The sequence below is a fragment of the Oncorhynchus masou genome, unplaced genomic scaffold, assembly GCF_036934945.1.
Source record: "Oncorhynchus masou masou isolate Uvic2021 unplaced genomic scaffold, UVic_Omas_1.1 unplaced_scaffold_1306, whole genome shotgun sequence".
Lineage (NCBI taxonomy): Eukaryota > Metazoa > Chordata > Actinopteri > Salmoniformes > Salmonidae > Oncorhynchus > Oncorhynchus masou.
The window spans coordinates 119,376-136,586 of NW_027002919.1; the positions used below are offsets into that span (position 1 = coordinate 119,376).

Below are 17,211 nucleotides of genomic sequence, written 5' to 3' on the forward strand. Positions count from 1 at the left end.
AGTTGTTTGTTTGCAGCAATCCGACCATGAAGGCCTGATTCACGCAGTCTCCTCTGAAAAGTTGATGTTGGGATGTGTCTGATACTGGAGCTCTGTGAAGCATTCAATTGGGCTGCAATCTGAGGTGCAGTTAACACTAAGGAATTTTCCTCTGCAGCAGAGGTAACTCTGGGTCCTCCTTTCATGTGGCAGTCACTTATTCATCATAGCACTTGATGGTTTTTGCGACTTTACTTAAAGAAACTTTCAAAGTTCTTGAAATGTTCCTGATTGACTGACCTTCATGTCTTAAAGTAATGATGGACTGTAGTTTCTCTTTGCTTATTTGAGTTGTTCTTGCCATAATATGGACTAGGTCTTTTTCCAAACATGGCTATCTTCTGTGTACCTCCTCTACCTTGTCACAACACAACTGTTTGGCTCAAACGCATTAAGCAGGAATGGAATTCCACAAATGATTTTTTATCAATGCACACCTGTTAATTGAAATGCATTCCAGGTGACTACCTCATGAAGCTGGTTGAGAGAATGCCAAGAGTGTGCAAAGCTGTCAGTAAGGCAAAGGGTGGCTACTCTGAAGAATCTAAAATCTAAAATATATTTTCATTTATTTAGCAATTTTTTGTTTACTACATGATTCCATGTGTGTTATTTCATAGTTTTGATGTCTTCACTATTATTCTACAATATATAAAATAGTCAAAAATAAAGAAAAACCCTTGAATGAGTAGGTGTCCAAACTTTTGACTGGTACTGTGTGTTGTGCAGAAAAAAAGTAAATGATTAAATATTTTGTCATAGTTAAGAAGAAATTGTAATCCAATATGCTTTGATTAAATGTCCAATATCCCTGTCAACTTGTAAATTCTGTAAGACTTATATGGAGGCCAATAAGATGGTGGTCCGATCGCATTCGGTCTCCTATTAACACTTTTGATGCCAACAAGAACAAGACCAGGAAGTAATCTTGATTAAGAATCCTCCATGTATATCTCACTCGGTCAGGGTGTGTCAGCCTCCATGTATCCACTAGTTCTAATGTATCTATGATCTTTGTGATCTCTTTAAGTGCTAGAGGGTGATAGTTTGTGGTGTGATTTCCTTTATGGTCCATTGAGGTACTTAAAAAGATATTATATATAATCTACACCATAGTAGATTAATTCGTTGCTTGTGAGCTCAATAGATTATTATATCTATATTTGAAGAGGTGTGTATGATCATTATTTGGCCCACATAGGGTGTGGATCATCATTATTTGGCCCATATAGGGTGTGTATCATCATTATTTGGCCCATATAGGGTGTGGATCATCATTATTTGGCCCATATAGGGTGTGTATCATCATTATTTGGCACATATAGGGTGTGGATCATCATTATTTGGCCCATATAGGGTGTGTATCATCATTGTTTGGCCCATATAGGGTGTGGATCATCATTATTTGGTCCATATAGGGTGTGGATCATCATTATTTGGCCCATATAGGGTGTGGATCATCATTATTTGTGTCACGCCTTGGTCTTAGTATTTTACTTCCGGCGCCTACAGAGATGGCCGCCTCGCTTCGCGTTCCTAGGAAACTATGCAGTTTTTTGTTTTTTATGTGTTATTTCTTACATTAGTACCTCAGGTCATCTTAGGTTTCATTACATACAGCCGAGAAGAACTACTGTATATAAGATCAGTGTCAACTCACCATCAGTACGACCAAGAATATGTTTTTCGCGACGCGGATCCTGTGTTCTGCCTTACAAACAGGACAACGGAATGGATCACATGCAGCGACCCCAAAAACGACTCCGAAAAAGAGGGAAACGTAGCGGTCTTCTGGTTAGACTACGGAGACGGGCACATCGGGCCCCACTTCCTAGCATTCTTCTTGCCAATGTCCAGTCTATTGACAACAAGGTTGATGAAATCCGAGCAAGGGTAGCATTCCAGAGGGACATCAGAGACTGTAACATTCTGTGCTTCACGGAAACATGGCTCACTGGAGAGACGCTATCCGATGCGGTGCAGCCAACGGGTTTCTCCACGCATCGCGCCGACAGAAACAAACACCTTTCTGGTAAGAAGAGGGGTGGGGGTGTATGCCTTATGGCTAACGAGGCATGGTGCGATGAAAGAAACATACAGGAACTCAAATCCTTCTGTTCACCTGATTTAGAATTCCTCACAATCAAATATAGACCGCATTACCTACCAAGAGAATTCTCTTCGATTATAATCACAGCCGTATATATCCCCCCAAGCAGACACATCGATGGCTCTGAACGAACTTTATTTAACTCTTTGCAAACTGGAAACCATTTATCCGGAGGCTGCATTCATCGTTGTTGGGGATTTTAACAAGGCTAATCTGAAAACAAGACTCCCTAAATTTTATCAGCATATCGATTGCGCAACCAGGGGCGGAAAACCTTGGATCACTGTTACTCTAACTTCCGCGACGCATATAAGGCCCTGCCCCGCCCCCTTTCGGAAAAGCTGACCACAACTCCATTTTGCTGATACCTGCCTACAGACAAAAGCTAAAAAAAAGCTCCCACGCTGAGTTCTGTCCAACGCTGGTCCGACCAAGCTGACTCCACACTCCAAGACTGCTTCCATCACGTGGACTGGGACATGTTTCGTATTGCGTCAAATAACAGCATTGACGAATACGCTGATTCGGTGTGCGAGTTCATTAGAACGTGCGTTGAAGATGTCGTTCCCATAGCAACGATTAAAACATTCCCTAACCAGAAACCTTGGATTGATGGCAGCATTCGTGTGAAACTGAAAGCACGAACCACTGCTTTCAATCAGGGCAAGGTGTCTGGCAACATGACTGAATACAAACAATGCAGCTATTCCCTCCGTAAGGCTATCAAACAAGCTAAGCGTCAGTACAGAGACAAAGTAGAATCCCAATTCAACGGCTCAGACACAAGAGGCATGTGGCAGGGTCTACAGTCAATCACGGACTACAGGAAGAAATCCAGCCCAGTCACAGACCAGGATGTCTTGCTCCCAGGCAGACTAAATAACTTTTTTGCCCGCTTTGAGGACACTGACACTGACACTGCCTGCAACGGAATTAATGCGGTCTCTCCTTCACTGCAGCTGAGGTGAGTAAAACATTTAAACGTGTTAACCCTCGCAAGGCTGCAGGCCCAGACGGCATCCCCAGCCGCGCCCTCAGAGCATGCGCAGACCAGCTGGCTGGTGTGTTTACGGACATATTCAATCAATCCCTATACCAGTCTGCTGTTCCCACATGCTTCAAGAGGGCCACCATCGTTCCTGTTCCCAAGAAAGCTAAGGTAACTGAGCTAAACAACTACCGCCCCGTAGCACTCACTTCCGTCATCATGAAGTGCTTTGAGAGACTAGTCAAGGACCATATCACCTCCACCCTACCTGACTCCCTAGACCCACTCCAATTTGCTTACCGCTCAAATAGGTCCACAGACGATGCAATCTCAACCACACTGCACACTGCCCTAACCCATCTGGACAAGAGGAATACCTATGTGAGAATGCTGTTCATCGACTACAGCTCGGCATTCAACACCATAGTACCCTCCAAGCTCGTCATCAAGCTCGAGACCCTGGGTCTCGACCCCGCCCTGTGCAACTGGGTACTGGACTTCCTGACGGGCCGCCCCCAAGTGGTGAGGGTAGGTAACAACATCTCCTCCCCGCTGATCCTCAACACTGGGGCCCCACAAGGGTGCGTTCTGAGCCCTCTCCTGTACTCCCTGTTCACCCACGACTGCGTGGCCACGCACGCCTCCAACTCAATCAACAAGTTTGTGGACAACACAACAGTGGTAGGCTTGATTACCAACAACGACGAGACGGCCTACAGGGAGGAGGTGAGGGCCCTCGGAGTGTGGTGTCAGGAAAATAACCTCACACTCAACGTCAACAAAACTAAGGAGATGATTGTGGACTTCAGGAAACAACAGAGTGAACACCCCCCTATCCACATCGATGGAACAGTAGTGGAGAGAGTAGCAAGTTTTAAGTTCCTCGGCATACACATCACAGACAAACTGAATTGGTCCACTCACACAGACAAAATCGTGAAGAAGGCGCAGCAGCGCCTCTTCAACCTCAGGAGGCTGAAGAAATTCGGCTTGTCACCAAAAGCACTCACAAACTTCTACAGAGGCACAATCGAGAGCATCCTGGCGGGCTGTATCACCGCCTGGTACGGCAACTGCTCCGCCCTCAACCGTAAGGCTCTCCAGAGGGTAGTGAGGTCTGCACAACGCATCATCGGGGGCAAACTACCTGCCCTCCAGGACACCTACACCACCCGATGTTACAGGAAGGCCATAAAGATCATCAAGGACATCTCCACCCGAGCCACTGCCTGTTCACCCCGCTATCATCCAGAAGGCGAGGTCAGTACAGGTGCATCAAAGCTGGGACCGAGAGACTGAAAAACAGCTTCTATCTCAAGGCAATCAGACTGTTAAACAGCCACCACTAACATTGAGTGGCTGCTGCCAACACACTGACACTGACTCAACACCAGCCACTTTAATAATGGGAACTGATGGGAAATGTTGTAAATACATCACTAGCCACTTTAAACAATGCTACCTTATATAATGTTACTTACCCTACATTATTCATCTCATATGCATACCTATATACTGTACTCTATATCATCGACTGCATCCTTATGTAATACATGTAACTATGCCACTTTGTTAACATATTCATCTCACATGTATATACTGTACTCGATACCATCTACTGTATCTTGCCTATGCTGCTCTGTACCATCACTCACTCATATATCCTTATGTACATATTCTTTAACCCCTTACACTGTGTATAAGACAGTAGATTAGGAATTGTTAGTTAGATTACTTGTTGGTTATTACTGCATTGTCGGAACTAGAAGCACAAGCATTTCGCTACACTCGCATTAACATCTGCTAACCATGTGTATGTGACAAATAAAATTTGATTTGATTTGATTTGATTTGTGTTTTCGTTAATTAGTTGGTCAGGCCAGGGTGTGACATGGGTTTATGTTGTTGTATTTCGTAGTGGGGTTTTTTAGTTATTGGGATTGCGGCTGAGTAGGGGTGTTGCATAGGTTTGGCTGCCTGAGGCGGTTCTCAATCAGAGTCAGGTGATTCTCGTTGTCTCTGATTGGGAACCGTATTTAGGTAGCCTGGGTTTCACTTTGTATTTCGTGGGTGATTGTTCCTGTCTCTGTGTAGTTTCACCAGATGGGATGTACTTAGGTTTCACGTTCCGTTTTGTATTTTGTCTCAGTATTTTCATGTATTCGTCATTTGTTTCATTAAACAACATGAGTGACCAACACGCTGCATTTCGGTCCGACTCTCTTGCAACAAACGAAGAACGCCGTTACAGAATCACCCACCACACACGGACCGAGCAGCGTGTTAACAGGCAGGAGCCACAGGAGAGGCAACAGAAGCAGCTTCAGTGGGAGAGGCTGCACCACTTGGAGAATTGGACATGGGAGGAAGAACTGGACGGAAAAGGACCCTGGGCTCAGCCTGGTGAATATCGTCGCCCCAAGGAGGAACTAGAGGCGGCTAAAGCGGAGAGGCGCTGGTATGAGGAGGCAGCACGGCGACGTGGATGGAAGCCCGGGAATCAGCCCCAAAAATTTCTTGGGGGGGGCTTTCAGGGAGTATGGCTACGCCAGGTAGGAGACATGCGCAAACTCCCTGTGCCTACCGGGGGGGCTAGAGAGACCGGGCAGGCACCGTGTTATGCAGTGGTGCGCACGGTGTCCCCAGTGCGGGTGCATAGCCCGGTGCGGTATATTTCAGCTCCGCGTATCGGCCGAACTATATTGAGCGTCGACCAAATTCCATGAAGCCGGCTCTACGCATCTGGTCCCCAGTGCGTCTCCTTGGGCCGGCTTACATGGCACCAGCCTTGCGCTCGGTGTCTCCGGTTCGCCTACATAGCCCAGTGCGGGCTATTCCACCTCGCCGCACTGGCAGGGCGACCGAGAGTATTCAACCGGGTAAGGTTGGGCAGGCTCGGTGCTCAAGAGCTCCAGTGCGCCTGCACGGTCCGGTCTATCCAGTACCACCTCCACACCCCAGCCCTCCGGTAGCAGCTCACGCACCAGGCTTCCTGTGCGTTTCTTCGGCCGAATACCACCAGTGCCAGCACCACGCATCAGGCCTACAGTGCGCCTCGCCTCGTTAATTAGTTGGTCAGGCCAGGGTGTGACATGGGTTTATGTTGTTGTATTTCGTAGTGGGGTTTTTTAGTTATTGGGATTGCGGCTGAGTAGGGGTGTTGCATAGGTTTGGCTGCCTGAGGCGGTTCTCAATTAGAGTCAGGTGATTCTCGTTGTCTCTGATTGGGAACCGTATTTAGGTAGCCTGGGTTTCACTTTGTATTTCGTGGGTGATTGTTCCTGTCTCTGTGTAGTTTCACCAGGCTGTACTTAGGTTTCACGTTCCGTTTTGTTGTTTTGTATTTTGTCTCAGTATTTTCATGTATTCGTCATTTGTTTCATTAAACAACATGAGTAACCAACACGCTGCATTTCGGTCCGACTCTCTTGCAACAAACGAAGAACGCCGTTACAATTTGGCCCATATAGGGTGTGGATCATCATTATTTGGCCCATATAGGGTGTGGATCATCATTATTTGGCCCATATAGGGTGTGGATCATCATTATTTGGCCCATATAGGGTGTGGATCATCATTATTTGGCCCATATAGGGTGTGGATCATCATTATTTGGCCCATATAGGGTGTGGATCATCATTATTTGGCCCATATAGGGTGTGGATCATCATTATTTGGCCCATATAGGGTGTGGATCATCATTATTTGGCCCATATAGGGTGTGGATCATCATTATTTGGCCCATATAGGGTGTGGATCATCATTATTTGGCCCATATAGGGTGTGGATCATCATTATTTGGCCCATATAGGGTGTGGATCATCATTATTTGGCCCATATAGGGTGTGGATCATCATTATTTGGCCCATATAGGGTGTGGATCATCATTATTTGGCCCATATAGGGTGTGGATCATCATTATTTGGCCCATATAGGGTGTGGATCATCATTATTTGGCCCATATAGGGTGTGGATCATCATTATTTGGCCCATATAGGGTGTGGATCATCATTATTTGGCCCATATAGGGTGTGGATCATCATTATTTGGCCCATATAGGGTGTGGATCATCATTATTTGGCCCATATAGGGTGTGGATCATCATTATTTGGCCCATATAGGGTGTGGATCATCATTATTTGGCCCATATAGGGTGTGGATCATCATTATTTGGCCCATATAGGGTGTGGATCATCATTATTTGGCCCATATAGGGTGTGGATCATCATTATTTGGCCCATATAGGGTGTGGATCATCATTATTTGGCCCATATAGGGTGTGGATCATCATTATTTGGCCCATATAGGGTGTGGATCATCATTATTTGGCCCATATAGGGTGTGGATCATCATTATTTGGCCCATACAGGGTGTGGATCATCATTATTTGGCCCATACATGTATATCCCCCTTTTTTTTTTGCCTGTAGCTCAGGACCTGAAGCAAGGATATGCATATTCTTGATAAGATTTGAAAGGACACACTTTGAAGATATGCATACTCTGTTGTACCACTTAAAAGGAAATACTTTGACGTTTGTGGAAATGTGAGAGGAATGTAGGAAATATAACACAATAGATCTGGTAAAAGAAAATACAAAGCAAAAAACAACCGTTTCTTTTTCACTCTGGTTGTAATTCCGATCGTATCCACAAGATGGCAGCAGTGTATGTGCAATGTTTCAGACGGATAATATGAGCAAACAACATGACATTTAGTGTGAAGTCAACCAGGTGCATTTGGACAAATCGTGAAGGAGACATTTACATTCACATTTACATTCACATTACATTACACATTCTGCAAGAATATCATCAAATCTGTATACTTGGACTTTGATTTAGCTTCTCCAGTATTAGTAGCCATATGATAAGATCAACATTTGCTAACACCCAGTTTTCATGACTTCATATTCTTGTCATTTTTGTCCAAAAGGAAAAGGCTGGTTGTTGCACAAGGTTAGCAGCTACATTTTGCGACAGATACGCGATTTCCCGATACTCCCGTAAAGCCCAGCTCATTGGCTATCTAGCTAGCTTTGTTTAACCCCAATTGGTGCTGATTTGACAAAGTTATACTCCCCCCTCCCCCTAATGATATAGGGAAGTCTGGTTACATTCTAGGATCTCTGAGGAATAAATACGGACGTCATTTGACTGGTTGAAACAATGTTAAGGGTGAGATTTTCACAGATTCCTTTCTTTGCAAATTGAACGAGTGGAAATACAAAATCGATCGTGTATGCTATATGGACCTTTTAAGGATATTAACAATTATTTTATCTAACAAAACAACACTTCATGTTATCTCTGGGACCCTTGGGATGATGAATAAGAGCAAGATTTCAGAATGTAAGTACATATTTCACCTTCAGAGGTGAAGGTATCAAACCTATCGCGGTGAAAAAAGAGTTTTGTTCTTAGGAGCTCTCCTCAAACAATAGCATCACAGTAAAAGCTACTATGCATTGGACAGTAAATTTATATTAACAAGAATTTAAGCTTTCAGCCAATATAACACACTTATATGTACCAACATTTGTTGTTTCTCTAAAAATCTGTGATCGAAACACAAGGCGCTGCAGGATTTACAACTGTCCCATTGACGGGACGCCTATCCTTCACTAAGAAATTTTTAACAGGGCAGCAGTAATATGAATGTGTACTCAGTACCTGTTCACTTCCTAACTGCATGTATAACAGCTATACAACAATATATATTATCTATAACAACTAAGTAATTGACCGTTCTTGGAGATTTTAATTGGTCATATTCACATTTAGGCCATTTTTCTGATAACTACCTGTAATAAATGTTCATCCTTCCTTTTAGAAATATCTTGACAGGTGTATTGTGGCTGGACAAGTAGGTTTGGCCCCTCATGCATGGTCCCTCAGATCTTCAAAAAAGTTCTACAGCTGTACCATTGAGAGCATCTTGACTGGCAGCATCACCGCTTGGTATGACAACAACTTGGCATCCAATTACAAGGCGCTAGAGAGGGTAGTGAGTACGGCCCAGTACATCACTGGGGCCAAGCTTCCTGCCATCCAGGACCTCTACACCAGGCGGTATCAGAGTAAGGCCCTAAAAATTGTCAAAGACTCCAACCACACAAGTCATAGATTGTCCTCTCTGCTACCCTACAGCAAGTCTGGAACCAACAGGACCCTGAACAGCATCTAACCCCAAGCCATAAGACTGCAAAATAGTTTGTCTGCATTGGCAATTTCTGCACATTTACTGCTGTTACTGTTTTTTATCAGTCCTGTTGCTTTACCTGTACATAGTGTCTGGTTGCTTTATCTCTACCTGTACAGAGTGTCCTGTTGCTTTACCTGTACAGAGTGTCCTGTTGCTTTACCTCTACCAGTACAGAGTGTCCTGTTGCTTTACCTCTACCTGTACAGAGTGTCCTGTTGCTTTACCTCTACCTGTACAGATTGTCCTGTTCCTTTACCTCTACCTGTACAGAGTGTCCTGTTGCTTTATCTCTACATGTACAGAGTGTCCTGTTGCTTGAACTCTACCTGTACAGTGTCCTGTTGCTTTACCTCTACCTGTACAGAGTGTCTGGTTGCTTTACCTCTACCTGTACAGAGTGTCCTGTTGCTTGACCTCTACCTGTACAGAGTGTCCTGTTGCTCTGCCTGTACAGAGTGTCCTGTTGCTCTGCCTGTACAGAGTGTTCAGTTGCTTTACTTCTACCTGTACATAGTGTCCTGTTGCTTTACCTCTACCTGTACAGTGTCCTGTTGCTTTACCTCTACCTGTACAATGTCCTGTTGCTTTACTTCTACCTGTACAGAGTGTTCTGTTGCTTTACCTCTACCTGTACAATGTCCTGTTGCTTTACTTCTACCTGTACAGAGTGTCCTGTTGCTTTACCTCTACCTGTACAGAGTGTCCTGTTGCTTTACCTCTACCTGTACAATGTCCTGTTGCTTTACCTCTACCTGTACAGAGTGTCCTGTTGCTTTACCTCTACCTGTACAGAGTGTTCTGTTTCTTTACCTCTACCTGTACAGAGTGTCCTGTTGCTTTACCTCTACCTGTACAGAGTGTCCTGTTGCTTTACCTCTACCTGTACAATGTCCTGTTGCTTTACTTCTACCTGTACAGAGTGTCCTGTTGCTTTACCTCTACCTGTACAGAGTGTCCTGTTGCTTTACCTCTACCTGTACAGAGTGTCCTGTTGCTTTACCTCTACCTGTACAGAGTGTTCTGTTTCTTTACCTCTACCTGTACAATGTCCTGTTGCTTTACCTCTACCTGTACAGAGTGTCCTGTTGCTTTACCTCTACCTGTACAGAGTGTTCTGTTTCTTTACCTCTACCTGTACAGAGTGTCCTGTTGCTTTACCTCTACCTGTACAGAGTGTCCTGTTGCTTTACCTCTACCTGTACAGAGTGTTCTGTTTCTTTACCTCTACCTGTACAATGTCCTGTTGCTTTACCTCTACCTGTACAGAGTGTCCTGTTGCTTTACCTCTACCTGTACAGAGTGTCCTGTTGCTTTACCTCTACCTGTACAGAGTGTTCTGTTTCTTTACCTCTACCTGTACAATGTCCTGTTGCTTTACCTCTACCTGTACAGAGTGTCCTGTTGCTTTACCTCTACCTGTACAGAGTGTCCTGTTGCTTTACCTCTACCTGTACAGAGTGTCCTGTTGCTTTACCTCTACCTGTACAGGATGTCCTGTTGCTTTACCTCTACCTGTACAGGATGTCCTGTTGCTTTACCTCTACCTGTACAGAGTGTCCTGTTGCTTTACCTCTACCTGTACAGAGTGTCCTGTTGCTTTACCTCTACCTGTACAGGATGTCCTGTTGCTTTACCTCTACCTGTATAGAGTGTCCTGTTGCTTTACCTCTACCTGTATAGAGTGTCCTGTTGCTTTATTATTATTTATTTACTATTTATTTATTATTTATTTATTTATTTACTTTTCTGCTCTTTTGCACACCAGTATCTCTATCTGTACATGACCATCTGATCATTTATCACTCCAGTGCTAATCTGCAAAATTGTAATTATTCGCCTACCTCCTCATGCCTTTTGCACACAATGTATATAGACTCGTCTTTATTGTACTGTGTTATTGACTTGTTAATTGTTTACTCCATGTGTAACTCTGTGTTGTCTGTTCACACTGCTAAGCTTTATCTTGGCCAGGTCGCTGTTGCTTTACCTGTACAGAGTGTCCTGTTGTTTTACCTGTACAGAGTGTCCTGTTGCTTTACCTGTACAGATTGTCCTGTTGCATTACCTGTACAGAGCGTCCTGTTGCTTTACCTGTAGTGTCCTGTTGTTTTACCTTTACAGAGTGTCCTGTTGCTTTACCTCTACCTGTACAGATTGTCCTGTTGCATGACCTGTACAGAGCGTCCTGTTGCTTTACCTGTAGTGTCCTGTTGTTTTACCTTTACAGAGTGTCCTGTTGCTTTACCTCTACCTGTACAGATTGTCCTGTTGCATTACCTGTACAGAGCGTCCTGTTGCTTTACCTGTAGTGTCCTGTTGTTTTACCTTTACAGAGTGTCCTGTTGCTCTACCTGTACAGAGTGTCCTGTTGCTCTACCTCTACCTGTACAGATTGTCCTGTTGCATTACCTGTACAGAGCGTCCTGTTGCTTTACCTGTAGTGTCCTGTTGTTTTACCTTTACAGAGTGTCCTGTTGCTTTACCTCTACCTGTACAGATTGTCCTGTTGCATTACCTGTACAGAGCGTCCTGTTGCTTTACCTGTACAGAGTGTCCTGTTTCTCTACCTGTACAGAGCGTCCTGTTGCTTTACCTGTACAGAGCGTCCTGTTGCTCTACCTGTACAGATTGTCCTGTTGCATTACCTGTACAGAGCGTCCTGTTGCTTTACCTCTACCTGTACAGATTGTCCTGTTGCATTACCTGTACAGAGCGTCCTGTTGCTTTACCTGTAGTGTCCTGTTGTTTTACCTTTACAGAGTGTCCTGTTGCTTTACCTCTACCTGTACAGATTGTCCTGTTGCATTACCTGTACAGAGCGTCCTGTTGCTTTACCTGTACAGAGTGTCCTGTTGCTCTACCTGTACACAGTGTCCTGTTGCTCTACCTGTACAGAGTGTCCTGTTGCTCTACCTGTACAGAGTGTCCTGTTGCTCTACCTCTACCTGTACAGAGTGTCCTGTTGCTCTACCTCTACCTGTACAGAGTGTCCTGTTGCTTTACCTGTACAGAGCGTCCTGTTGCTCTACCTGTACAGAGTGTCCTGTTGCTTTACCTGTACAGAGTGTCCTGTTGCTCTACCTGTACAGAGTGTCCTGTTGCTCTACCTCTACCTGTACAGATTGTCCTGTTGCATTACCTGTACAGAGCGTCCTGTTGCTTTACCTGTAGTGTCCTGTTGTTTTACCTTTACAGAGTGTCCTGTTGCTTTACCTCTACCTGTACAGAGTGTCCTGTTGCTCTACCTGTACACAGTGTCCTGTTGCTCTACCTGTACAGAGTGTCCTGTTGCTCTACCTGTACAGAGTGTCCTGTTGCTCTACCTCTACCTGTACAGAGTGTCCTGTTGCTTTACCTCTACCTGTACAGATTGTCCTGTTGCATTACCTGTACAGAGCGTCCTGTTGCTTTACCTGTAGTGTCCTGTTGTTTTACCTTTACAGAGTGTCCTGTTGCATTACCTGTCCTGTTGTTTTACCTTTTTACAGAGTGTCCTGTTGCTTTACCTCTACCTGTACAAAGTGTCCTGTTGCTCTACCTGTACACAGTGTCCTGTTGCTCTACCTGTACAGAGTGTCCTGTTGCTCTACCTGTACAGAGTGTCCTGTTGCTCTACCTGTACACAGTGTCCTGTTGCTCTACCTGTACAGAGTGTCCTGTTGCTCTACCTGTACAGAGTGTCCTGTTACTTTTTCCTCTACCTGTACAGTGTCCTGTTGCTTTACCTGTACAGATTGTCCTGTTGCATTACCTGTACAGAGCATCCTGTTGATTTACCTGTACAGAGTGTCCTGTTACTTTTTCCTCTACATGTACAGAGTGTCCTGTTGCTTTACCTGTACAGAGTGTCCTGTTGCTCTACCTGTACAGAGTGTCCTGTTGCTCTACCTGTACAGAGTGTCCTGTTGCTCTACCTCTACCTGTACAGAGTGTCCTGTTGCTCTACCTGTACACAGTGTCCTGTTACTTTTTCCTCTACCTGTACAGTGTCCTGTTGCTTTACCTTTATAGTGTCCTGTTATTTTACCTTTGGCGGCAAAGATCTAGGGAAGGGTACCAAAACATTTCTGCAGCATTGAAGGTCCCCAAGAACACAGTGGCCTCCATCATTCTAAAATTGAATAAGTTTGGAACCACCAAGACTCTTCCTAAAGCTGGCCGCCCGGACAAACTGAACAATCGAGGGAGAAGGGCCTTGGTCAAGAAGGTGACAAAGAACCCGATTGTCACTCTGACAGAGCTCCAGAGTTCCTCTGTGGAGATAGGACAACCTTCCAGAAGGACAACCATCTCTTCAGCACTCCACCAATCAGGCCTTTAGGCTACAGTGGCCAGACGAAAGCCACTCTTCAGTAAAAGGAATGTGACAGCCTGCTTGGAGTTTTCCAAAAGGCACCTAATGGACTCTCAGACCAAGAGAAACAAGATTCTCTGGTCTGATAAAACCAAGATTGAACTCTTTGGCATCACGTTGGGATGAATCCTGGCACCACCCCTACAGGGAAGTATGATGGTGGCTGCATCATTCTGTGGGAATTATTTTCAAAGGCAGGGACTGGGACACTAGTCAGGATCAAGGGAAAGATGAACGGAGCAAAGTAAAGAGAGAAACATGATGAAAACCTGCTCCAAAGCGCTCAGGACCTCAGACTGGGGTGAAGGTTCACTTTCCAACAGGACAACGACCCTACGCACACAGCCAAGACAACACAGAAGTGGCTTTGGGACAAGTCTCTGAATGTTGTTTAGTGGCCCAGCCAGAGCCCGGACTGGAACCCGATGTAACATCTCTGGAGAGACCTAAAATAGCTGTGCAGCAATGCTTCCCATCCAACCTGACAGAGCTTGAGAGGTTCTGCAGAGAAGAATGGGAGAAACTCCCCAAATACAGGTGTGACAAGCCTGTCGCGTAATACCCAAGAAGACTCAAGGCTGTAATCACAGCCAAAGGTGCTTAAACAAAGTACTGAGTAAAGGGTCTGAATACTTATGTAAATGTCATGTCAGTTTTATTTTTTTTTAATGAATTTGAAAATAATACTATGAACCTGTTTTTGCTTTGTCATTATGCGGTATTGTGATGTCATTATGGGGTAGTGTGATGTATTATGCGGTATTGTGATGTCATTATGGGGTAGTGTGATGTCATTATGCGGTATTGTGATGTCATTATGGGGTAGTGTGATGTCATTATGCGGTATTGTGTGTAGATTGTTGAGGGGAAAAAGGGAATAAGGGAAAAAACTATTAAATCAAATCAAATGTATTTGTCACATACACATGGTTGGCAGATGTTAATGGTCACATACACATGGTTGGCAGATGTTAATGGTCACATACACATGGTTGGCAGATGTTAATGGTCACATACACATGGTTGGCAGATGTTAATGGTCACATACACATGGTTGGCAGATGTTAATGGTCACATACACATGGTTGGCAGATGTTAATGGTCACATACACATGGTTGGCAGATGTTAATGGTCACATACACATGGTTGGCAGATGTTAATGGTCACAAACACATGGTTGGCAGATGTTAATGGTCACATCACACATGGTTGGTCACATACACAGATGTTAATGGTCACATACACATGGTTGGCAGATGTTAATGGTCACATACACATGGTTGGCAGATGTTAATGGTCACATACACATGGTTGGCAGATGTTAATGGTCACATACACATGGTTGGCAGATGTTAATGGTCACATACACATGGTTGGCAGATGTTAATGGTCACATACACATGGTTGGCAGATGTTAATGGTCACATACACATGGTTGGCAGATGTTAATGGTCACATACACATGGTTGGCAGATGTTAATGGTCACATACACATGGTTGGCAGATGTTAATGGTCACATACACATGGTTGGCAGATGTTAATGGTCACATACACATGGTTGGCAGATGTTAATGGTCACATACAAATGGTTGGCAGATGTTAATGGTCACATACACATGGTTGGCAGATGTTAATGGTCACATACACATGGTTGGCAGATGTTAATGGTCACATACACATGGTTGGCAGATGTTAATGGTCACATACACATGGTTGGCAGATGTTAATGGTCACATACACATGGTTGGCAGATGTTAATGGTCACATACACATGGTTGGCAGATGTTAATGGTCACATACACATGGTTGGCAGATGTTAATGGTCACATACACATGGTTGGCAGATGTTAATGGTCACATACACATGGTTGGCAGATGTTAATGGTCACATACACATGGTTGGTGGCAGATGTTAATGGTCACATACACATGGTTGGCAGATGTTAATGGTAAACATACACATGGTTGGCAGATGTTAATGGTCACATACACATGGTTGGCAGATGTTAATGGTCACATACACATGGTTGGCAGATGTTAATGGTCACATACACATGGTTGGCAGATGTTAATGGTCACATACACATGGTTGGCAGATGTTAATGGTCACATACACATGGTTGGCAGATGTTAATGGTCACATAACATGGTTGGCAGATGGTTGGCAGATGTTAATGGTCACATACACATGGTTGGCAGATGTTAATGGTCACATACACATGGTTGGCAGATGTTAATGGTCACATACACATGGTTGGCAGATGTTAATGGTCACATACACATGGTTGGCAGATGTTAATGGTCACATACACATGGTTGGCAGATGTTAATGGTCACATACACATGGTTGGCAGATGTTAATGGTCACATACACATGGTTGGCAGATGTTAATGGTCACATACACATGGTTGGCAGATGTTAATGGTCACATACACATGGTTGGCAGATGTTAATGGTCACATACACATGGTTGGCAGATGTTAATGGTCACATACACATGGTTGGCAGATGTTAATGGTCACATACACATGGTTGGCAGATGTTAATGGATGTTAATGGTCACATACATGGTTGGCAGATGTTAATGGTCACATACACATGGTTGGCAGATGTTAATGGTCACATACACATGGTTGGCAGATGTTAATGGTCACATACACATGGTTGGCAGATGTTAATGGTCACATACACATGGTTGGCATACACATGGTTGGCAGATGTTAATGGTCACATACACATGGTTGGCAGATGTTAATGGTCACATACACATGGTTGGCAGATGTTAATGGTCACATACACATGGTTGGCAGATGTTAATGGTCACATACACATGGTCACATACACATGGTTGGCAGATGTTAATGGTCACATACACATGGTTGGCAGATGTTAATGGTCACATACACATGGTTGGCAGATGTTAATGGTCACATACATGGTTGGCAGATGTTAATGGTCACATACACATGGTTGGCAGATGTTAATGGTCACATACACATGGTTGGCAGATGTTAATGGTCACATACACATGGCTGGCAGATGTTAATGGTCACATACACATGGTTGGCAGATGTTAATGGTCACATACACATGGTTGGCAGATGTTAATGGTCACATACACATGGTTGGCAGATGTTAATGGTAACATACACATGGTTGGCAGATGTTAATGGTCACATACACATGGTTGGCAGATGTTAATTGTCACATACACATGGTTGGCAGATGTTATTGGTCACATATACATGGTTGGCAGATGTTAATGGTCACATACACATGGTTGGCAGATGTTATTGGTCACATACACATGGTTGGCAGATGTTAATGGTCACATACACATGGTTGGCAGATGTTATTGGTCACATACACATGGTTGGCAGATGTTAATGGTCACATACACATGGTTGGCAGATGTTATTGGTCACATACACATGGTTGGCAGATGTTATTGGTCACATACACATGGTTGGCAGATGTTAATGGTCACATACACATGGTTGGCAGATGTTAATG

The 17,211-nt window shown here is 44.2% G+C and overlaps 1 protein-coding gene across 1 annotated transcript in view; it reads left to right on the plus strand.

Annotated features, from left to right (window-relative positions):
* LOC135530262 (ciliary neurotrophic factor receptor subunit alpha-like) overlaps nt 1-14,254 on the plus strand; it is a 61,815-nt gene extending 47,561 nt beyond the window's left edge. The window contains exons 5-6 of the mRNA XM_064958611.1: nt 9,035-9,216; nt 14,091-14,254. Coding sequence (XP_064814683.1) covers nt 9,035-9,216; nt 14,091-14,254 — 346 coding nt within the window. The remainder of the gene's footprint in view (nt 1-9,034; nt 9,217-14,090) is intronic.
* The last annotated feature ends 2,957 nt before the right edge of the window (nt 14,255-17,211 follow it).